A 25,549-nucleotide genomic window follows, 5' to 3' on the forward strand; every position below is an offset into this window, starting at 1 on the left:
AAAAATTTGGCTTTTCATTGTCTCCAAACTTCGATGCGAGGAACGAACCTGAGTAAGATGATTATTTTGAGAATGTCTTTGCAATTTTTCAAACAACGTGAAGCAAAGCTACAAAAGATATGGATGGAACAATTCAGTAGTTACGCGCCCGGCTCAAGATCACGCGGCGCAAGTTCGACTCTCGGGGTGTGCACTTAAGCAACGCACTTTCAGGATTGCTCTCCATTCAGCGGCACTTAGTGAATGGAATAATTTCCCGGCAACAAGACTTCAACAATCGAAAACTTCACTCTGTCAATCTCGGTGACCGGCCCTGTGTCAAGAGTATCTACAAGTATGCGAAACTACCAGGAATAACCTATCAAGGTTTTGTCAGTCCGAAAATAAAGATTCAAAACCAAACCAAACCAAGGTTTATTTTTAGTGAATTTTCGGTTTTCAAAAGTTCCCCGTGCTTTTTCATTCAAGGTTACAGTAAATAAATGTTCATTGATTTTAACTCGTGTCAAAACGCGATTATTTACGAATAAAACACAGTTTAAAATGCATTTAAGACAAGGAATCTTAGGCTGAAAATTAACGAGCTGCCGTAGAAGTAATTTTTGTTTTAGCGAATTTAATTTGAAGGGACAAGGACTAGCATTGAAAAATGAGAACGAAATTAAAGTAATTTTTTTAACTTCACAATGTAGATTTTCACGACCTGTTTTAGCCTGAGGCTGCGAGTTCGCTGTGGTAATAGCGAAATGCACTAGCTTTCGGCTTTCTCTGCATTTCTTGTAACTCAATCAATTGCATAATTTTTTTGACTTTAAAAAAGTGGAAATTCAACTTTTTAGTTTGTCATTTTTTAATCTAATTATCAAAATAGGGTGATATAGCAGCCAGCCATTCAGGATTTACTTCAGCATGTGCAGTAGGGTGGAGTGAAAATAACTTTTTCGCGAAATTCAAAAACATAGCCCCCTAAAAAGTTGCTTTTGTTCATGAAAAATACATTTGTGAAAAAAAAAATAAAAAAAAATAATGTCTTGATGAAGCTCAATCCACAAATCAAAGATGGCCGCCAACTTTGCTTGAAAATACAGTAAATTCACCATAACTTTGCCAATACTTGCCCAATTTTCATTATATTTCAACAAGCTTTCCTCATTCATGTCATAAAACACTAGAAATACGTATGATGACAGCGTGAGCAAATTATGACGTCACCAAATCCAATATGGCCGCCAAATTCAGTTTTTTACATGTCCTATCCATGTTACACACTTCTTTTTCGATTTGCTCCAACGTTTGACAGTTATATGGTTATGCTGTTTTCTGTCGTAGGTACGATTGTTCCTCTTGATAATAGCAAATACAGATGGAAGCTTTATTTACTGTAGTATTCATCTAGAAATTAAAAATACCTTCAATAATTGCAACAGAGTAGGATAGGACGTTTAGCCGTTAAGCCCGTAGAATTAACGTTTCCAGTTCACGCCACGTGGAGGTAGTCCTACAGGCTACACATGAACCTTTTAGGGGACAAACCGGGGATGGAATGCGTTTGTCGCCCAAGGGCATTCTGGGAAGTCCAAGGATATGAATTTCACCCCAGAATGACCTGTGCAGTGTAACCTTCACTGAAATTCTAAACTTTGAAATCAGCATTGCTGTCAAACTTTGGCATTTTGCGCCTGCTCTCTAATCGAGCCCTGATGAAACCATCTTTGTTATCTCCTCTACAAACGGAGCCTGAAGCCTCTGTCACAAGCTTAACATGGCGTTCCACAGCCTGGTTATGACAGGGAATGACATTTCTCTGGATAGCATTCATAACAACTTTCTTAAGCTCATCCTCAAAATATCTGGCCTTGTCTACCATGTTGTGGACATGTTTTGCTCCATCTGTACACAAAGATGCCTTTTTAATAGAGAACCACATCGGTGCATACACTTTCAAAATAAAGGTGACAACTGTCTTCAATTCTATCGACGGTGCTTCTGTTGAAATATGCAACCGCAATATGCGATTTGTTAAAGTCAGCCATCTTGCTTGATTAATTGTACCAGGGCACTTGAGTGAAAGGTCCAAGGAGCAACAACTTTTGCTAATAGCCAAATAGATTTCAAACAGATACTTCTGATCGGTGCTTAAGTCTTTGGGTTGCAGTATGTGCTCTAAATCGCAAGGTATTTTGTCACAATTTACCAGTAGTTGACGGTCACAGGTATGAACGGCTTTGCCGATTGGTCCTGCAAATCCATGGGGGCCAGTAATTGGACCATTTATCTTCTGAAAAAGATACCTGAGAGGAATCTCATTGGCATGCAACAGGCAGATACACCATTATAGTTTACCTAGTGACTCTTCAATTAATCGAATGACTCCCTTCTTTACACCAGTATTGACGCCTGTTCAATCAGTAGGCTACCAATTACATTGAGTTCATTTGTATCTACCCCCCTTTTTTCTCAATAATCTAACAACTTTGAAGCTATTTCAGCCCCTGTCCCGTTACTTGCAAAAACATGCCCGAAGTAAAATGATCCTGGTTCTGCTATAATTGTCATGTGTTCCTCTGATATTATTTTACGACGAAATTTGCCATCAATCTCTTTTGCAACATTGTCTTATCTTTTCGGCCATCAAAATATAAACCTGTAATCTTTGTGCTGGCTTCACCTGACAAAGCTGCGCGTTTCTTCATCCTTTCCTGCAAACTTTGCTTCTGTCGATCACCAAGGAGTTGCCGCCTTGAACATCAGCATGAACAGAACTCGCTATGGCTTCTGCTGCCCTATCTGAGACTCCATATCTGTCACAAATGGTTGCCATTGTTTGCAAAGATTTGGAGAAGACCTTTCTCTTCTTTGGACAGGAAGCATCCATATAATTATGTACCACTATTGTTAGGATATTCTGTGTCACTGTTACTGTCACTGTGATAAACCTGAGATGATGCAGACGACTAAGTTGCACAACTTCTTGTGGTCATTTCACAATGCTTTAACAATGTTCTTCTTTTGTTTCTTTTTTCTAGCTTTTATGTTTCTGGTTTATCCCCGGCTTTATCAATACTACTACCAATAATCATTTGCCTGGTATTTCTTTGATTTATCAGAAATTCTACGACACATTGCAATATAGGCTAACTGAAAAACATGGCTTGAGTCAATTAATTTGGACACGACTGTAACTATTTCTGGTATAAGATGAACACTTTTGACCAGGTCTGCAATACACAATCATACGTAGAGAATGCAGCCTATATATCTATAAAAAAAATGAAAGAAGAAATAGTAGAAATGAAAAAAATGCAAAAAAACATAATTTGGTGGCCATATTGGATTTGGTGACGTCATAATTTGCTCACGCTGTCATCATATGTATTTGTAGTGTTTTATGACATGAATGAGGAAAGCTTGTTGAAATATGATGTAAATTGGGCAAGTATTGGCAAAGTTATGGTGAATTTACTGTATTTTAAGCAAAGTTGGCGGCCATCTTTGATTTGTAGATTGAGATTCATCAAGACATTATTTTTTTTATTTTTTTTTTTCACAAATGTGTTTTTCATGAACAAAAGCAACTTTTTAGGGGGCTATGTTTTTGAATTTCGCGAAAAAGTTATTTTCACTCCACCCTAATGTGCAGTACTGAGAAAACGTATCAGGAAAATATTTTCTGTGCTTTATTTTTGACATTTTCTACTTCTGTTGAAGCTTTTTCACTGTTATTAGAGCTATAGCAAATGGTAAGCTTAATCAAAGACTACTTCAACGTCAATGAAAGTTCAAGTAAATATTGTCAGTTGCCAGGTTGACAGATTTATGAGTTGTGCTGATCCTCATTCAGTAAGCTTTTCTTCTTTAAATGTCTGTAGCATCTTTAGATGAACAAATCCAATTAAGTAAAAGTCATCTAACTAAGTAAAAAAACCGTCGTATAAGACTTTAAATCAATGTAAAATGGCACATTGTGCTTGCCCGGTACTTTGAAACACGCGCTTTTGGGAAGCACTTATCTTGGATTGCCCACCTGACGACTTCCGCCTAGCGCGTGCGATTTGCTTCGGAACTAAGGCAATAAGCTAAACTGCAAAGTGTTTGACACACTTTTGAAAACTGGTTCCAGTTTTAGTATGATGTGGTGTAGGCATAAAGTTAAGATCTTGGTATAGGTTATGCAATATAGCTTTGAAATAGCTGTAATTTTTAGAGTCCAATCAGGTGTGGTAGGGTTTACAAAAGAGATATATAAATTATTTTTTATTTCAGTCTGATCTTCAATTGGATTTCGAAGTCACGTTCAGGATAATTAGGCATTATTTGCGCAACGTTTATTATACTTTGTACAAGAAAACATGTTTCACATACTTGTTTGTTCGACCCCTAAAATAAATAAAAGTAGACCTAATGTATGAAGTATATTCAGTCGATTGCAAAGCGAGCTATTTATTTTAACAGATGTATCGTTTCTAGGACTATTTGCCACGCTCATATGATGACATTAAAAGTAAAAGCAACAATAAACAGGTTGGTTTATTACTTCACTGACGTTTCGCGCACCATGCAATGCTCATCCTCAGAGCGCATAAACGTACAAAATAAAATTTTACAAAGTTATATACTGCAGCGCGATTGATGGCAAGAAAAAATAGAATACACAATATTTTAAAGATTGGCCAATGATGTGTGAGCGGTTACTTTTCGCGTTAAATTACGTAAAAACTTTCAACAATAAACTTAAATTCGAAGCAGTGAAGACCAACGAGAACAAAGTACTGTAGATCAACAGACCAACAGATTTAAAGTAAAAACAGGCAGAAATTTATGAATCATACTTAGCTTTAGCAATAGCAATATAATCATATTTTGCAACAGAAAATGTTCATAACAGAGAAGCATTGACGCTTCATTACCTGCAACCTTCGACGAGAGGAAGGAACTTAATGATGATAATTTAGCAAAGAGATTTAAACAGACTGTGTTTAGCAGTAAATATGCAAAGAACGTGTTGAAGACATAGAGAGAAAAACATTTTTTGAATGTGTAATCATTAGGGCAACCAAAAGTCAATAAAGTCAAGATTTTCCAGCCTTGTTCAAAGTTTATAAAACGTCCATCAACTAAATTTCAGGCTGACACGAAGAGAGGTTTCAAAGTTATTAAGTCAAAAAAAAGTCAAATTTCATGGTTAGGTCAAAATTTTCTTTTAACATAGTTTTTCTTCTCTCTATTGATATTTTATTAAAGCTACACAGATACTGATTTTTTGTTGCAATTCCTGTTGCTATTCTGACGTAATCATCCATTTGTTGCAATTTCTTAAATAATAATCTTGTTTCGCCCGCTACTGACGATTGAATATTAAGTAGGCTAGGTGTGGAAGGCAGGTAACGTGGTCTTTGGTGGTCTTGGTTAGATGAATGCTCAAACCATTATACACATAGTATTGAGTTTTAGCTTCCTGATGTTCTCAAATTTGTCTTTAGCTAGCCTATAATTATGCCTAAGGTTAAACAATCAAATTCTTCTAAAGTTCGTAGTACACTGCTTGATTACGCTTCTGAATTTACCTCAACACCTAAAGGTGAATGACAGAAGACAGGAACTTCAAAGGCGATGATGTGAAACATTACTTGATGTTGAAGTATAATACTGCAGAACCCTCTCAGTAATTTCGGGATATTTAAAGACACTCCATATTTATCTTTTGCAGTTTTTCGAGTGACTTTCATTACCTGTTCGTTAGCTGTGGTGTCGTTGAGTCTTCCACATTTTTCTTTTATTTCATTAAAAAAAGAAGATATCCTTACCTAACGGTTTGATTTCTAATGTGCTTTGTATTTCGCATTTGGGTTGCAAACGCAGAAAGTTATTGTCAAAGTTAGGTCAAAATTTGTAAATTATAAAGTCAAAATTTCAAGTTTTTAGGTCAAAAAATTGGTTGCCCTAGTAATCATCATAAACATCATTCAGCACATTAAATATGAAATGAAAGTCTTTACAAACCATTTAGACCAATTACGTGATACGCGCTTTTTGCTGTGAAATAACCAAAACTATTACACGACGTATCAGGTGACAATCCGTATTTATTCCGACATTTTGTCAATCAGACACGACTGACTTCTTCAGGGGGTTAGATTTAGTGGGGTAGCATGACCACTTCTAGGGGTATTTACTTTATCGTCAAACTTTAGGCATTTATGATCGACTTGTATTTCTACTTGAAAAGATAAAAAGAAAACGAACATTGGAGCTGACTCGGTTGAACTATTATTGTGAAGATGAATGATCTTGAAATTGAGATGAATTTGTTTCTTTATACTAAAATCCAAAACAAGGGTGAAATTCGAACATGGCGTTATTAAATTCTACAAATCTCCACATCTCTAATTGTACGTAGGTACTAAAATTTTGTTAACACAGTTTTTTTGTCACAACAAGTTACTTGTCAAGAAAAAGCATTCCTTGACCCTTTTGCGACAAGCTGCTAGAAGGCCGTTGCGTTGAATCTTGTGAAAAGTGACAAAAACAACAGAAGATAGTGAATAAAAGAATAAATTTATACATAAATAATTTCAGCTTTTGTGAAATACATAAACAAATTATAGTCTATGCTCAATTAAACAGCACTAAAAAGAAGCTATAGAAAGTGAAATATAGTAACAGTTAAGATGTTTATTGTAATATTTGGCTTGCTATGTGCTTCTGCTGCTGGATTGGAATGCCGAAATGGGTTTGAATTGAGAGCCACACCTCCAGTGATAACCCCACAAGGAGATTGGACAACCAAAAAATGTGAAAAGGAAACGGAAACTTTCTGTATGCGTGGAGAAGGAAATGTAGAAGCGTTAGGGCTGTCTTGTAAGTAAAACTGGTTTACTTTTGTTTTATTGTTTTTGTGTTTCAGCAATTTAATCTTAAAGTATAAACAGACATAACTCAACAACAACACTAGATTTAACATCATAAAAACAAAAAACAATAAGCGAACGTTTTCGGCATGTTATACAGCTCTTTTCAAGCCTATAACAAAAATATTTTTTGTAAAAGAAATACTAAAGAATCATACAGTATCACAACAAAAATATGGTCAAATCTAAACATTTGAGAAACTTCTTATATAATTCACACAAAATGATAACTGAAAAATTACGCAGCACAACGGGTCAAGTATTTGAGAAGAAAAATTAATGAATTGTTCAGAAAAAGACTCAAGCAGATTACGCAAGATGGACAGAAGCGCAGCACGAGGTAGTGGCACAAACAAAGCAAAAATACGAGAAGTACAAGACGTGACAATTCAATCAAAAACTATTAAAAGATAGGAAGCTCCGCCAGCAAGTACAGGACGTGTGAACACAAGCGGAAAGAAGTTTATGTTCAAACGTCGTGTATAAGTTCACTTGCTCGCATGATGCGAGTTCGACACACATTGGTATGACTACACGACATTTGGCGACGAGAGTAGAGGAGCTTTTGAATTTAGTTAATTTTAATAAAAATAGTGCAGTTAAAGATCATATTAGAAACTGCCTATCGTGTTCATTTGTTCAAACAATAAACTCTCATTGGAGTCCTTCGACATTGTTTGTAATTGTTTGTCCGAGCTCGACACCAACCCTCACGAGGCGTTGATCATCAAATCTTTCAACTCAGGGCTCAACAGGCAATTATTTGCTGGCGGAGCCTCCTATCTTTTAACCGTTTTTGATTGAATTGTCACGTGTTGTGCTTCTCGTATTTTTGCTTTGTTTGTACCACTACCTCGTGTTGTGCTTCTGTCCATCTTGTGTAATCTGCTTGAGTCCTTTTATGAACAATTAATTAATTTTACTTCTCAAATACTTGACCGTTGTGCTGCGTAATGTTTCAGTTATCATTTTGTGTGAGTTATACAAGCAGTTTCTCAAATGTTTAGATTTGACCATATTTTTACTGTATAGTTCTCTAGTATTTCTTTTAAAACGAATATTTTTGTTATAGGCTTGAAAAGGGCTGTATGACAAGCCGAAAACGTTCGCTTATTGTTTTTTGTTTTACAATGTTAAATGTAGTGTACTGTAGTTGCTGAGTTATATCTGCATATGGTTTAAAAAAGTTACTTCTCTACCCAAATTGTAATAGTGTTTGTGTAGAATTGGTGAGAGACAGTGATGTTTGGAAAAAGTACATTAATGATGTCCGGATACGCTTAAATGGATTGTTAATCTTAAAGTTAAAGTATTTACTTACTCTGGGCCAAAAATACTTCATTCCTAACCCTTGACATTTCAAAGGTCAATAATCTTGACAAAAACAAAATCTTTCTGATTTTCTTGTGAGAGCAGATGTTGTTGTATTTAAATGGCGTTTGAAACACTGTTTGGCCAAACAAAGACAAAGGATTTTCAAAGGTCCCCGACATATATTTTTTTATTCAATATGAGAACAAAGAACCATTATTTCATCTAAGTTAGATGTATTTAGAGACTCATAGACATGATTTAAAGATCAAACTGCCGTTTTATTTTGTTGTTATGGAAGTGGAAGTTACAGTCTTACTATGTTTCAACCAACTACTGACATTCGTTTCATCTTTCTAAAGTTGGCTTTGTCACTTTTCCTGTTATTTGATATGGCTTACCCTACATTACTTTATTCACAGTCCTGGCCATATTAATGACGAAAGATAAAAAACACTGATAAGTATCAGAGAAAATAAAAATGCTTAAAACAAACTTTATTTGCAAATGTTAAAAATTGACTAAAGATGGTTTCAGCGAAATGGGAAGAAATTCTTGATTGTGAGAGCAGATGTTGTTGAGGATAAAACTAGCACTTGAAAAAAATTATAAGAAAAAATTTAAATATTGGAATGATAACAACTTATTGACTGTGCGGTTTACACTTTTGGTTCTGATTGGCTTTATTTCGATTTCAATTTGAGTTTTGCTTCAAAATCTTTTAAGTGGTTTGGATTATTTTATTGTTGCTGGAAGCGTTGAGTATTCGTCATTGGTCTAGTCCTAGATAGCAAACCAACCAATTTTTACAATGATTCAGCATCTGCAGACATTGAATCAATGTAAAAAATGGTTGGTTTGCTGCCTGGCATAACCTTGTAAGTATGATGTAATAATTACAATGATTGTCATTATAGTCATAACATGTGGTCGATTACGAATGTATTCTTCAATTTGAGTTTAATTTTTGTAATGTTTTTACGAAATAATAACTCTAATTACGATGTCATACGTGTACATATACATTCCTATTATACTGCGTTGTAACCCAACTACTGTATATTACGTTGTAATGCCTGTACATCAGGTTACTGGGTTAGCTAATAAACTATAGCAAAGTTTTCCAAAAAACAAAATGAAGACCTAACTTGCAGAACTACTGAAGTCCCATGTTGTGAAAATTAAGTTATTACCGATAACTGTCCTCGCACAAAATTTGATTTAAAAATCGGCTTAATTTCGTTATAACGTACGCTGGTGTTGCATAGAAATAAAAGATTAACTAACGTTGAATGGTTTTCAACATGCTTTATCTTTAAAGTTGTATTTTGGACTTACGTAATTTTTCAACTTAAGTCTTCAAATTAGATTAAATTGCGATAAAAATTCCATGATAATTTTAAATAATGATATTACGGTTCTACAGTAGAATACTGCATTGATTAATTAAACTACAGCAACCATTTTACGCGAACTGCTACATACTTTATCAATTTCACTACAGGGTGTGGCAGCGTTAAATCACACCCTGTGTTTAGTGCATAACATATTGACAGTTTTAAAAGCGTCTCTTCATGGCACGTCGACCTATAACGAGATCTTAGTGTTTTTCCGCTGAAGCCTAGTAAGGAAGCAGACAAGGCGTTTTACCAGCGTAGCTTTTCATCTCGTAAAACCATAACGTCTTTGCTTTAAAAAAAAAATCTAACGTTACTTCTAACCCAGACAGTAAAACCCATCATTTTACATTTATTTAACGTCCGCAGACGTTGATTTAATGTAAAAATGACAGATGTCTGGGAAATGTTTCGCTTCAAAACTTATAAAACATTCGTTTCCATTAGAAGACGCGATAGACTAAAATTTCAAATACTTTTTTTGAGGCGGGCCACGACCTCACCAAGGGCACCAAAGGGTCTTCCGAGACAAAAAAATTGAAAATCACTGAAAAAGCGTTACAATTACTTTACCGATTGGAAATTTTTCCACTGCGCTTGGTAATCTAAAGATAGAAGATCTGAAATTTAGTATTGAGAATGTAACCGCGGTGAGCAGAAGTTGGAATAAAAAAATCATTTATTTTGATTTTGGTGACCAGAAATATTCTCACAAAATTAGAAAACAGCAATAAAAACAATATGTTCATTCAGTATTCTACAAAAGTGTAAATAACATAACTTTATAAAACCTTTTTTTCTTTTGTTTCAGCTATAATAATTAATTATTATTTCATTTGTTTTAAGACCAAAGTAAGTTACTTACTGCTTATTAGAAAATCTCTCCAAGGAGATAAGGCTAAGTTGTAAAGTCAGGCGCTTAACTAACTGAGCTATCGGGGCTATTGCTATTCTTGTTACATCTCAGACAGCAAATCAGTCGTTTTTTGCATTGATTTAACGCCTGCAGACGTTGAATCAATGTAAAAAAACGACTAATATGGTATCTGGGTATACTTGACTGCCCAAAACATGCAGATGATTTATTTCACACAGTTGCACTCATCACCGGAGAATGCGTCACAAAGGAAAGATGCATGGGTCAATGCGCGACTCTTCTTAAAACAACGCTCACAGCTGAAGAAAATGGAACGGGATTATTTGAACCAGAAGATCTCACAATATCGTAAGTAAAAAGAGAAATGCATGGACTTAGTTTTCAGTCAATGATCGACTAAAATAAAATCAATGTAATGAAACAAAATATCATTTGGTTTGCAAGCAAAGTAGTATTTTCATTTTAGCGATAAGAAATGTTTTTTTTTTTCTAAACACTTAAAGGTTAATATTGAAATATGGGCAACTGCAGAAAAACGTTATCGAATAAGTGCTTTTATTTGACATAAGAGTTTTAAGAACAAATTAATAGGCTGCCTGGACGCTCGCAATTAATCTGGTTGTTGAACAAAACGCCGCTCACCTATACCCAGGTTGCATTAACTGGGCTTAGTTTTCAAAGAAAGGCAGCATAGGGAACAGAACTGGGCATTCTGTTTTTGTTCGTGTACTCTCAAACTAGCAATCTGCTTTTCTACATTGATCCAAGGCTTGCAAACGTTGAACCAATGTAAAGTCGGCTTTGGTGTGCTGGCAAGGTCGGAACACTCAAGTCAATAACTACCCAGGCTGCAAATTCCGTCAATTTTACATTGATTCAACGTTTGTTTGCATTGATTCAACAATTCAGACGTTGAATCAATGTAAAAATGAAGGATTTTGCTGCATGAAAAGTAACATATAACGTACAGTAGAATACCAACATTACTAAGTCGACAAGCAAAGTTACTTATTTTTACATTGATTCGATGATAAATTTACGCCAAAAAAAAAAAACTTCTCATCTCGAAAGTCATTTCTTCACTTCTTCAGTTAATCAACTGATAAAACGAGTCATCCTATACTACAAACTTGAGTAATGATGACTTGCCTTGCTTTCCATACAAGGCGGAGAAACAACATTACAAGTATAGTTATAGACTTGACAACGCTTTTAAATATTTTCACTTTTAATCTTGGCAGTTTTGCATCCTTGTAGAGACTTGACACTGACACAGGTCCGATCACAGAAATTGTCAAAGTTTAAAATTCCTCTTGTAATTGAAATCTTGTTGTGAAATTATTCTATCCACTAGGTGCCACTGAGTGGAGAGCTGTCCTTAAAATGGACAAGATGAGATCGATGTCTATTGGCTGCCGCTAAAAAAGAAAATATGTACCATAAATCAAAACACGATGTGTAGATAAACTGTTGAAACAATCACAATGAAAAAAAAATGATGATAGCATCACAGGAACAGGAGGCTGCAAAGTGGCCATTCAAGGTTTTCTAGCAGCCATCCTTCAAGTCAAGCGAAATGCTCTGCTCAAGTGCACACCCAGAGAGTCAAACCACAGCATCTTAATTTTGAAGTTTATTTGTTCATAAACTCAGGCGCTTAACCAACTGAGCTATCAGGGCTCACGTTCATTCATAATTTGTTTTTGGAACGCACGAATCCATTGTTGCGTTATTTGATTTTTATTGTTTTTGATTAGATCTTGCGAAATTACATGCTGCAGTACCAATAACTGCAATAACAATACGATAGCAGACATTCTGATTATGAACCAATCACTCCTGGCAACTACCTTATCTATGCAAGAAGATACAACTACTGGATCAGGTATCTTAATCGAATTGAAATCACTGCTTAGTTGGCTGATTGTCCCAATCTATATACTCGGACTGAGAAATCTTTGAAAGCTTCGTCTGCAGTCTGCAGAGTGCAGACGTTACATAAATGTAAAAGTAACAAATTTTGCTGTCTGGGATCCTGGCTGTTATATATGCTTGTAGATGCTTTTAAGCACTGAAATAGTCCAGTTCCCGCTTTTGACGGAGTAAAATTTCCCTTATTAAGGGTCGTTATCTACAAATTATTTCATTCTCTAGGTGCCGCTAAATGAAGAGCCGTTCTTGAATTGCGTTTCTTAAGCGCACATAGGGCGGGATTCGGGTGTTACTTTTTTATCTTACTATTTCGTCCTTCGCAAAGACGATCACTTAACCCACTGCGCTATAGACGCTATTGCATATTCAACTTTCTACATGCTATTCCATGTTCATTGAGAACAAAATTTTGTCGACGTTACCTGGAAGGTAGTTTAACGCAATTTGACGTGAAATTGGTTTGCTTTAAATTCAATATTGCTCATCAAAAGTTATAAGTTGGATCAACTTTGAACCGAGTTAGAGCTTTACTTTTGGCTAAAACTTTATGCATTTTTACCTCTTTGTTTACATCAACTCGTGGCTTCCAACATGAACTGCACAAAGTATCTCCGTGGCCATACCCAGTGCACCTACTCTAATGAGGAGGCCGGAAGGCCGAAACGGTGTGCACTGTCTGCAGCTAATTTAATCCGTATATTTTGTGTATAACAATAAGACAGTCGTTCCTCACCCAGCATTTAAGAATATCTTAATAGTTTTACAAAACTTTCACTTAAAGCCACATTCGAAAGTTTAAGCGATCTGCAAAGTTGATGATTATTAGAGAGTCTGTGACGACAGAAAATGAGGGTACTGTGCTAGTGATGCAGACAAAATCCTCTTTGACAACTTGTTTTATTTAAAATATGCAACATTCGAATCTATTTTGTGTCAAAAATATTTTTAAATTTAAACCAAGTTTGACTTTACAATATTGGGTTTTATCCAATTGCTGATTTAATTTGGATCTAAACTATGGGACTCAAATTATAACCTTGTTTTCTATGGTTTAAGCATTTCAGGTTGTTCATTATCTCGGTTTATTGTTACTCGAAAGCAATATCACTAAAATCTCAACTTGTACAAAAATAATTTAACTTGTTCTAATTTCGTTGAAATATTACAGTATATGATTATAAAATGCAACGTGTTTTTATTTTCTAGTTTGAATCTAATATCATTTCAATTATCAAATTCGTATCCTTGTTTTTATAGCAGGTTGTGACATCATATACGGAATGACAATGAAGATTATGTTTGCCTCTTTGTTCGCTGTGTTTTCAAGTTTTTGGAACTTGTCTTGATATACATAAAACAAAGTAACATCACAAGATTTGTTAAAGACTCTACAGAAACTCTAAAAAAACTTTACTTATTAACTTATTAACTTATTTACTTAACGTTATTTTAGCGTTAACAATAGTGTTAATTTTGCTTGTTTATTTGTTTGTTGCACAGCAGCGTAAATCATTTACTATCCCAACTGTTTAGTGAAACATTTTGTTGATGATTGCATAATTTTACACCTTCTTTGTCTACACGTTTACCCATTTCGGGTTGGACTGACAACTTTCAACCTTGGGCTAGTTCATTGGTCATACCTACTGAGAATAATCATATTTTACTGAAACGGTTTCACCATTGTCGATCTTCCCTGCCACCTGCATCCAAACTTTCCAGATTGCACGTTCACGAAGTGATCCTCTTCTTTTTCATGACTTATCCAAATCACAGCAACCTACTTTGTATAAAGCGTTTATTCAATTTTACCATTTGAAGGGAACATCGAATGTCTTGTTTTTTTTTAACTATCTTATCATTGCAACATCTTTGTCCAGCTAAAAATGGAATGCGGCTTGACGATGGGGCGTGTGTTGGCGCCGGAGATGAACAAATGGAGTCTGGTGATACTTGAATTCCATTCAGTGATACTTGAATTCCATTATGATCCACCCAATTAGCGGCAGTCAGTCGTGTTCAATTGACGAAACGTCGAAGTAAAAGCAGATTGTCATTTTATAGCCTACATTTTGTGATAGCTCGGCTTAGTTTGCACCAGTAGAACGTATCGTGTTATTCATCTTTATACAATATTGTTGACTTCCTATCCTATTGCTCTATAAACCCTGACAGATAGGCTACATGAGTTCATTGTGTTCCATCTTTAAACAGAAAACTCTTGTTTTTTTATCAGCTTCGAAATACGGCAGGCTAGAGACTTTAACGTATGACAATTTTCCTCGCAAACTTGCCGCCACTATTGCTCCACAGCGCATCGGTTAAGAAGTGTAGGACAATTTTGCTTATGAAATCATTTGATTGCAGTCATTGTGATTGTTCTTGTACTCAGTTTAGAAGTAAAAAAATAATTGCAGTGGTGGGAATTGAACCCATATCAAAAATGTTTCGAGAAGAACGTTCATAATAATGACTGTTGAGTCACATGACTGTGATCAGCTGATTCGTAAGGAAAACTGCCATAATGTTTCGAACTTATATCGTTTTTCTGCTGCGAAAATGTTTTATATTGTTCCTTTTTATTGGATTTGTGTCGTTTGTATGGCAGCTTGTTACTCAACTCAATTGATTTGTTGTCAATTACCTACCAAGGTTTTTATCTTCAGTGCCCACTGCCCAATGCCCATAGCCGTAGAAGAGTAAAAAAATTTGGGAAGCAAACACAATTTGCCCAAATTTTGTCTTTGCAACTATATTTTTAAAAGCGCAACATTACTCACAATCTCTGAGGTAGTGTATAGTCTAATACAAAGGTCGTGAACCTTTTTTAGTAAAAAAGCTATAAAAGCTACATTTTTGGAAATGTATTTCCATAAGAACCATATGATGCTATAACACTTTATGCAACTAACATGTAGTGGCAGGTGATGAGTTGTAAAAGTGGGGCCATGCGTTTAATTACTGAAGATGATAAATGCAGTGGGCGGTCTGGGGGACCTCCCACAAAAGTTTGAAAAAGTACATTTAATTTGGTGCATTTTGAGCGTATTTTCAGCTTTAAACTGTAATAAAAATTTAAGATTAAACTTTTTGTGAGCCAGATGTCATCACGAAGAGTCATATATGGCGAGTAATGGGTTCCCGACCCCTGGTCTAATAACTCCACAGTCCACAGTTATCAAGAAAACACAGGCAACAAAACCTTTAATCATGGCCATGCTTTAATTTAGTTAAAGAAGGCTGACTTAACTTTAACCTACATTTATAGACCTGTCTGTGTCCCAATTACCGTAGATAATCCATCAAATTCAATCTTTTTTGCATGAAACTTGCATCTTTGAACAGAACTACTTTTAGTATTTGGTGTAATATTACAATGAAAGCATAGTCAGTGTTCATTCAGTACCATCTTTACGATAATAACTGGACATTTTTTCCCAAATACTTTTTGCAAATAACTGCATTAGTATGATATGAAAAAATAAATCAAAAATCTTAAACAGGTTTTCGGTCCCAAAACAGAAATCTCGTAAAGTTACCAGTACCCAGCAGTTTTTCAAAATTGTGGGCCTACCGATAAAGAAATGTAGGCTAGTATTCTGACTAAGATACCAGCATACATTTCCTGACTAGGACTACCCTACTCTCGTTAATGCCGAAGGCTGAGTATGATGAGGACATATTCTTTTCTGTCAACGAAGCTCAATGACTGAGTATGGATCCTTCACCTTTACTGTTTCAATTGTTGTGTTATCTATTTTTATATATTATTATAACTACATTATTGCCATAACTTAATGCTACTACTTTACAGCAGGACAAAATACAGTGAGTAACATCATACGGTTTTACGGCATACACTGACCTGGAATCGAACTAAGATCTACCAGAACTAAAAGCAAATACATTAACAGTCATTGACCTGATTCATAGAACGAGTCTCAAGAAATGATAATAGTAATACTACAATTCATTTATTGTAGCTCCCCTACTGCTAAGGTCTTTTGGCGACTACCATAATTGGCAGTTTGGGTCATTATATCTTTACTTGAACATATTGTTTCCTCGATTTATCATCCTCGCTTTACGAAAAAAAGAACATAATCGATGCCGTTTTTAAGTTTTTTTCCATGCTTTGACCTGGAATCGAACCTAAACCTATCAGCACTACAGCAGAAGTCAAAAGCCATCTCATCAAAAAATGATAAAAATTGAAAATCTGTATCTTAATTTCGTTGCGCCGGAAGCTTTGCTTTGACTGATTACGCCGCGTTTCTTTGGAACCATGCGCTCTTCACATTTTGTTCGTCTTGTCAAATCGATAGTTGCAGAAAGGTGGATGAGTTCAAGCTTTGTAGCTTATCAGTATTGACATATGTTGTTGCTGTTGTTACTTCCAAGCAGAAAAGTGAATTGTACGCAGAGCCAAAAAATAGAGCCCAAACTTTACGTACTAAGCTCTTGTTTAACAATCGTTTTGAAAAATATACTGTCCGTCTTCAGTGGTATACAATAAATGTGCTATAAACGTTTATAGCACTGAAGATGAAAATTGAAGACAGTTCAGTTTTCAAGACATTTGCTGAACATAAGTTTAGTATCTATAATTTGGGCTCTTTATTTTTTGATCAGATTAATCAGGCGTTTCAACCATTTTGTTCCTAAAGAGTAAATTCTTGACATTTTGATTTATTGTGATGCCATAGGGCTAGGCTACATCCACAGGGAACACAGTTGTTTGTAGTACCCAAGGCGCTTAAGAGTAATCCTCATAACATTTAAGAAACGGTTTTAAACCTGTGATAAAACAAACGTTTTAACGATGCCACAGCTTTGAAAGCCATTTTATAAAACAAGTGGAAATCAGTTTTACCAGAAAAGCAATATGAAAACCTATGGACATTTTTTATTTTAGACTACAGCAATCCCTTTTGAACGTGTTCGGTTTAAACAAATAAGCTGCCAGTGCTATAAAAGCCATAAAGTCTTGAACAGTAACCAGATGAAAGAAAATTTCCGTTGAACTTTGATACCATATATTATCAGCCGCTAAATGGCTCTCGAGAACAAATAGGCTGAGCCAGAAAATGTAAGTAAAATGGGTTTTAATGGATATTGAAAGTCCTTACATCTTACATCTTAATCTGGTTCTGGTTACATTTAGTTGAAGAACTTTGACTAATTTTCTTCAAAACTAAGTCTTGTATTTGCAAACAGTTTTAAATACATTGAATTCTTACATGTAGTAACTTAGAAGAAACGACTGAGTAATAAACTAATACTTTATGACTACAATCAGCTGATTTAGATCTTGCCTTCTGATTGGTTAATAAACCTCATCGGCTGCAGCGATCTGTAGATTAAAAATAGGCTCACCGCACTAGTACACAGATAAATATTATTGCTCGCCAGTCATCGTTATATACATTGATTCAACGTTTGTAGACATGGGATCAATGTTTAAAAGCTAATCTGTAGCCTGGGATGGAAAGGATCGATACCTATATTCAACCGAATGTGGTGCAACAAACGAAGCAGACTGCCCAACTCCTAAACTTTGCTTTGAGACATCACCAGCAGATATACTATACAGTATGTGTTGAGCCAGGGTCGTTAAAAGGATACAGTTGTAAAATATCAAACACGACTTTGTGAAAATCAATTTTGAAAATGTTGTTCTATCAACAAAAAGTGTCAACAAAAGTTCTTTAAAAACAATTTTACAAAATTGACCCCCCCCCCCCCCCCCAATCCGGATACAGAGCAGCATGTAGTTTAAATTGTTGCAAAAATACCTAAAAGATTATAGCTACTCATCAGTACGGCCAAATAGATAATTTAGAAGCGTTTTTAAATCTTGCAAAACTTTTGCTGACTCGACGTTGCACACAAAGGTGGTCTCTTGCTTTCTCGTGGACAAGGTTCAAATTTTAAGTTTTCATTCTTCCTTTGAGCCTCCACTTGTTATAGGCAAAGCAAGAGTCTTTGCGTGGATTGTTTTATTATGATGAACAGTAATCACAATATCAAGCGAAAACAGTAAGAATTTAAACAGTATAAACAACATTTGAACAATATTCACACACAGGCATGTCAGAAAAGAAGTTTACGTTTGTCGACATGGCCTTCTGATATGGTCTTAATAATCTATTTCAGATTGGTTGGTCGTTTCATTTGTAAGCAGAGTTTGGTTTGGAAATTTTTTGGCATTACCTTTTCAAGTATTTTTACTATTTTATTGATAAGCCTCAATACATTGATCATAACGCATGATCATGTGTTTAATGGCCAGTACTGTAGGCGTACTTGCAATTTGTAGGTCGCAGCAGTAGATGGGGTATTTTGACCGGTAGGCTAGACACTTTAACACAGAACACTTTTTCTTATGAACCAGCTGACTGCAGTCATTGTGACCCTTCTAGCACTCAACCAGAGAGTCGAGTCTTACTTTAAACTTTGGTTGGTAATTACAGAAGAAAAAATAGTAATGGCATGGATGGGAATCCAAGCCACGCTATCAAAACGATTATTCCCTGGCTCTCCCCTTTTAGGCCACGCTGGCGACGGCGAAACGCTTAATTAATTTTCTTTATAATTTTTATGAGTCGCATGACTGCAATCAGCTGATTAAAATCTTGTCTTCTGATTGGTTGATAAACCTCAGCTGGTACAACGGCCTGCCGATTACAAGTAGGCCTACGCATTTTGTTGTACGGTAAAGTCAGCAGCTAACGTTAAAATGTTTATGTTCCTTTAACTACAAGAGTCAAACTGCCACTTTACGTTTACAAATTATTTTCAAATAAACCAAGATGTGGGGATTTGTAGATGTCATTAACACCATATTCGAGTTCCACCTTTGTTTGGGATCATCAGTGGTGCATATCCTAGTTGTCTTGAGCGGGAATCGAACTTCCAACTTGATTGAGATTGTGGACGTCCTTGACTTGAATGGGATGTTTTCAAAAGTGAAAAAAGTTTATATAGAGATTCTTCTGAAGTGACCTAAGTCTATTGAAACAAACGATGGATGAAAATGGGAATTGACGTAATCAGCAGTAGCAATTTCTTCTTCATTCCCAAGTTTTCTGATCCTCCATTATCTTTGAATAAAGAAATTAGAAACCGTCAATTTTTGATTGTCTGATGTAAGTTTTTAACATTTTCCTTTTCAAAATCGCTTATGTTGCAAAGTTACAGTAGCTATCTTCTAAAACAGCATAAAGTACAGAATGTTTATATTATCAAGAAATACAAAATGTTTTAAAAAGGTTCTCTCAAAAACAGACTGGTTGAAGCGCTAGTCTGTTAAATTAAAAAGAAAGGAGAAAAATAAAGTTTCCAAAACTAAACTGTTTTAAATCTTTTTAATCCTGTTATACAGTCTACAATAAAAATATATAATCTATTCTTGAATGCCAATAATTATAATAGTGAAGGGAACACTTCAGTGTTACACTAAGTCACGCTGTCACGCTTCCAAGTTTTGGATGGAAATTGACATGTAGACCGTACAGTTGTCTCATTGTCTCCCTGTCACTATGGGAATATTGTGCAGCTGTTGCAGTGCATATATAATATAACTTGCTTAATTCAAACGCGTATTAGCCCTGAGACTGACAAGTATGAACCGTTTGATTGATTGAACGTGGAGTCCATGGAATCTAAATTTTAGAGCAGTAATTTTCAACCGATTTTTTACGGGTATTCTGTGAAAAATCGTCAGGTGTTCCGCAAGAAATCTGTTAGTTTGACGCGTTCCACGAAACAACAGTCAAAAATCAAAATCACAAGAGCTTGGCGTTTGTTTTTCTGCGATTCCTACCCGAATATTAACTTTGTGCTCATTCAAACTAACCCAAATATCGCACTGAGAAAAACTGAAAGTGAATTAATTGTTGTTGTGTTGTTTATTTTATTGCATCATTATAAAAATTTATTTATTGTTCCGCAAAATTATTTTTATGCTTAAAGTGCTTCGTGGCTAAGCAAAGATTGAAAAACATTGTTTTAGAATTTAGAATAACCGCATTTGCATTGAATTCATGGACAAAACTTGAAGTGTATAGTGTATATTAACGTAATTGTACAAACGCTAAACTAAGAGTCACTTGGTTCTATGAAGCCTTGATAATTGTTTGAAGCAGATCCGTAACTAAAAAGATGGCAACATATGAAGAGTCCAGATGCAAAACGATCAAACTAGCAGACCAACTTTTCGTGTAAACTGAAAAGTAAGTTTGAGATTGATCGTTTTGTGGCTGAACCCTGTTAATTTAAAGCCTTATTTTGAGAGATATTGATCGTTTTGCCGCAAAAAAAAGCTGCTACATAAAAGCTTTGGATGTTTACACTACGGAAGATGGTAAAATTTAAAAATAACAAATAATGGAGTTTGGTCGTTATGCACCTGGACTCTTCATATACTCCCCTAGCTATGAGTGTTGCCCGTTTCCTATTTATGCTGATGACCAATTACTTTGAAAAATTACGTTTAACTTTATTGTTTTCCATTAATCGACTTTATTTTGTGGAGAAACTATATCCAAAAAAACCAGCCATAAAACCTTAATCAAATAGGCAAGCATGAGTGTTCTATTTTGGATCGATTGAAGCAGGTAAGAAAAAAGTACTCATTATTTTTATAGTTTTTTACTTTAAAAACTAGTTTAATAGTTTTTTCGTTTAAAACTTGTGTCCAGCAAATTGTTTCCAATTGTTATAAGTGGCCTTGGCTCTTTGCCTAAAAGTTTTTCTGCTAGCACGTCAGTAAGTTGCTAATAGTCAATTTTTTTAGTGAGCGTATAGGGCTGCAGAACTTGCTGTTTGGTGTTTTGGTGTTTTCGGTGTTTGTTTTGATGAGTATGATGATAAACCTGCAGATTCTGACGAGGAAATGACTGAAAATCGTCAGAAGAAATAGAGTGACCTGTGTTACACAGTTGGAGGGAGTGGAGTAATGTGAAACGTTGTCAACAGGGAGTGAGCAAGAACAAGAAACTTGGTGTTTTCATTATGCTTTTTATATACTATATAAAAAGCCCAAAAAACTAAAGTGTCGGTCTCAAAAATCAATTCTACATGATATGGAACAAAACAAACTTAGTGTTATTCTTCCAACAAAGTATCTATGTCCGAAGACGTTAAAATTATGCAAAAATATGGCGTGTTTTTCTGGGACTATGTATTGGGTTATAACCCCAGCTAAGAAAAGTAGTTACGGCACGTTTGCATGTTAAAACAAAGTGAAAATGGCATTTTCCTAGCTGGAAAGAGCTACATATTAAGGTTCCAATATAAAGCTTGGCATGCAGACCGGAAGCACATTTTTAACAACCGTTCATTGTACGCTCCTCAAACTAAGTGTCAAACAAACGGAAATTGAATAGAGTTTGAAATGCCATAAATCGTGAAGTTGCACAGTACGGGGTTACACAAAAACAAATTCCGGTACATACAGGAAAGCATCACTAAGTCATGACTGTATTTTGGCAAACAATATTTTTCATGTTATTTGAGACAATCCTTTTTTTTTATTGCAAACTGCACGTCATTTGTCGTTTAGGAATGATTTAGACTAAAGTGCATGCGTAAGATTGAAAATATTCAAAGTTATGGTTTAGGCCTAAATATCTTCAATTATGTCGATGGTTTATCAACCAGTTTTCATCCTCCACTATAATTACTTCAAAACGTTTACCTTTCAAATTCTAACTGAAATTTTAAGTAAAGTGGGGCTGCCATTACCAATAAGTATTATCCAACTCTAACCAAAAAAGACACATTTTTTACTCTCAAACTGTTTCGGAGGCGCATTTGCTTCGAGGGCTGTGTCAGATCCGCTTGTTATCTCTCTGCATAATTTATTGTTGTGCTCACTTCTCGCTTAATTTTTGTTTGCATCTTCACTTGCAGGAAAGGTGCCTTTTTAAAGGAACGGCAACACTCTTTTGTTTTCCTCATTTTCAGCGCTATGTTTGATGCCGTCCTAAAAGTTATGACTTACTACATGTTTAATAATTTGGTGCTCGGGGGGAAATCTATTTTTGATCTTGTTTTGTAGAAAAAATAAAAATATAAAATAAAGGAGGTTGATAATGGTGTGAAGTCTGCCAAAACGGTCTGAGACTTGTTGAACAAGCTCCCTGACCTCCCATGAGTTTGTCATGATTGTAAGAACATAAATGATTGATAACAAGTTTCACAAAAAAAAACGCATAAATCATCAATTTACCTCTCATAGCATTCAATGCGCTGATCTCCTCTATCGTATTGTTGTTGCAGAAATCCGTCTTGCAGCAAACCAATTCACATGTACTAAGCATTAATATAAATACATCACTTAAAACTAAGATGCTGCATATATATCTTACAACAAAAATGTAACTTTCCTCATCACTAAATTTAAAGAAGATTTTCTTGGAAATTAGATAACTTTATTACGTTTTAGTATGAGGAACAACAAATTTTCAGTTCTGTTTTTTGCTCTTGTTTACTTCCATCAGTTTAACTTTTAACATTTTGAGAAAAAGGAACCAGTCTCGATAGCCAAGTGATATATATACCCTGGTACGACGCCCAAAGGGGTGCTGGTCAACACCGCTCAAAAGCACACGGTCGTGTCTTAAACAGGACACTTTAAAGCATGCCTAAAGGTACACAAAGATTGGCTTCCTTAATTTACCGTCCATTTTCTCTAAATTTTCAACCAGCAGGCGTAAACCCGAATAGGACAATAATTGAAAGATCAATCAGAACTATTAGAGTGGTTACACATTCCATTAATGGCAAAAAGGACCAACTTAACGCGACCATTTTTGGGGGTTCACTTTTTCAGTAAACTTTAAGTATTTGAAGACCTGAGATGAAGATCTACTTAAGTCTAAAATACGACTTTTAAAATAAATCAAATTTTCTTTCAATGTTGTTTAATCTTATATTTCTATGCATACACCAACGCATGTTACAGCGAAATTAAGCCGTTTCTTTAAGTAAAATTTTGCTTTGTGACAAGCATTGACCATCATATAACATATTTTTGGTGATAACTCAATTTCCACAAATGCGACTCAAGTAGTTCTACAACTCACATTTTTATTTAGTCTACTTGTATTTAAAAACATACCGGTACAAAAAACAATGGAGCTCACTCGGTTGAACTGTACCCAAGACTTTTTATGTACAAGTAGACTACGTTTGCTTAAAAATGTGAACAAAATCATCATGCTACACCACTGTGCTCTACATAATGGTGTAACAAACTTACAATACGTTAGTCCCATTGTGAGAAAATGGCGACATATCGCCATCTTTCGGGGTTATTGAGTCAATCAGCAAAGTTCCACACTTTTCTTGACACAAAGCTTCTTCAACACAACCAGCACTAAAGACGGTGACTGCAAAAAAGACAACATTTTGTGTGCAATGCAGAGACTGAAAGCAATGAATAATGTTGTTGTACTATAATTTCTAGCGAATTACTATTTCTATTTGCGTAGCCTTCTCAAAGGCACTTTTTAGAGAAAGATGTGGGATAGGGCAGCGGTAAAGAACTCGTTTGAACTTCTTGGAAAAGTTACGTGCCTCTAAAATCATGCCAGGCCCTGGTTTAAAAGTTCTCCCTAGACTGTCGACGGTCCAAAAGTGCCCAATTCAAATGAGCTAAATCAGTGGTTCTTAACCGGGGGAGGGGGGCGTGAAGCATCTCTCAGGGGGCGCGAGCTCTACAAAAATTTCAATTTTTTTTATTACAGTAGGTAATGTCCTAGGACCTATGCTGTTCGTCATATTTTGTATTTTATCTTATTTTATATTGTATTCAGTAATTCTTGTTTTATTAGTTAGACCAGAACTTTACAAAACTATTTTGCGCTGAACTCCTTCAGATTTATCAAATTTTCTCGACGCTGCTTCACTTTTACTTTTTGTTCATATTGCTTTTTTACAGTTTTATTTACTTAATGCTCTTAGACTCTTAGTAATGATGGAATGCGCCCCAGTCGCTTGGAACGGCATTTGAAATCGAAGCAGTGTCAAGTATCTCACTGATGTGTACAATAAACAGACAAAAATGCAAATTTTTTGGATTGATACTTATTTAAAATCTAGGAGGGCGCGAGGCACATGACCATTATTGAAGGGGGGCTTGATAGAAACAAGGTTAAGAACCACTGAGCTAAATAGTGATTGAAAATACGAGTTTAAACTGGTAAAATTACCAGACTAATGCTTTTTACAGTACTCGTATATCTTTCAAAGTAATATTTACATATTGACCGGCTCAACTGAGCGACACTAAACGTATGTCTACAAAATCGAAACTTTTGGAAGTATATAGCCCATGATGCGACCCAGACAACCACTTTCTCTGGTCAAGATCTTCATCAGATCGAGTACGGGGATCTGACTAGATTTTTATCTGATCTGGACCAGTTAAAGCGGTTGTCTAATAGATAATCTGCTGCAATCGGAAATGGCAAATAACGATACTGTCACTTACAATTAACAGTTGAAGCCATAAAATTCCCTTTTCCTCGCATGCATGCATGGGGAACGGTTGTGCTGCATTCCGTTTCATTCCATTCCTTGAATATAGAATTCCCAGATTTGCCTCTGTACAGTTCAAAGCCGCTCAAGCAGTTCAGTCCTTGTGTTAATGCAACCAATAAACATAATGTCACTACGAAAAACTTTACTGAACTCATCCTGGTATGCCGGTTAAGCTCAAAAAGTTACAGAATATTATCCTGCAAATGATTTGTCATATGTAAACATAAAAAAACAAAGTTAGAAACAGAGAGAAAATACAATGAACAAGTAAACAAAGAAAACCTAAATAATTCAGCATGGAGTTCTGTTAATTTGGTCTAAAACAACAACAAAAAACGCAGAGAATCGTGTATGAGATTACAATGAAGATATTGGAGGCTACGTTGTCATAATGGACTCAAAATAAAATATATGGCTTAGTAGGCCTATACGTCCATTATGACAATGTTATACTGGTAGTGGTATACATCCATTGCAATCACAACAGCAAGAATTTAATCGACTTGCAAAACTGGCGGTCGACAATCTGTGCCTTGAACTAGTGCTGATGCAATGCTGACGGGTCCAGCCTTATG

At 35.4% G+C, this 25,549-nt stretch overlaps 2 protein-coding genes across 2 annotated transcripts; one reads left to right on the top strand and one right to left on the bottom strand.

The window, feature by feature from the left end:
• Positions 1-6,668: 6,668 nt before the first annotated feature.
• Positions 6,669-14,382, top strand: LOC145766032 (uncharacterized). The gene is made up of 5 exons (XM_082577685.1): positions 6,669-6,858; positions 10,712-10,841; positions 12,251-12,378; positions 13,683-13,751; positions 14,306-14,382. Exons 1-5 carry the CDS (start codon positions 6,669-6,671, stop codon positions 14,380-14,382), a joined length of 594 nt encoding a protein of 197 aa, XP_082433811.1.
• Positions 14,383-18,397: 4,015 nt separating this feature from the next.
• LOC145767475 (uncharacterized) lies at positions 18,398-25,164 on the bottom strand. Its single transcript, XM_082579302.1, has 4 exons — positions 24,925-25,164; positions 23,692-23,821; positions 22,660-22,742; positions 18,398-19,528 (listed from the first exon to the last, which is right to left on the bottom strand). The coding sequence occupies exons 1-4, from the start codon at positions 25,127-25,129 to the stop codon at positions 19,437-19,439; spliced, it is 510 nt and encodes a 169-aa protein (XP_082435428.1). The 5' UTR covers positions 25,130-25,164; the 3' UTR covers positions 18,398-19,436.
• Between the last annotated feature and the right edge of the window lie 385 nt (positions 25,165-25,549).

Source organism: Aplidium turbinatum, chromosome 3 (genome assembly GCF_918807975.1).
Source record: "Aplidium turbinatum chromosome 3, kaAplTurb1.1, whole genome shotgun sequence".
Lineage (NCBI taxonomy): Eukaryota > Metazoa > Chordata > Ascidiacea > Aplousobranchia > Polyclinidae > Aplidium > Aplidium turbinatum.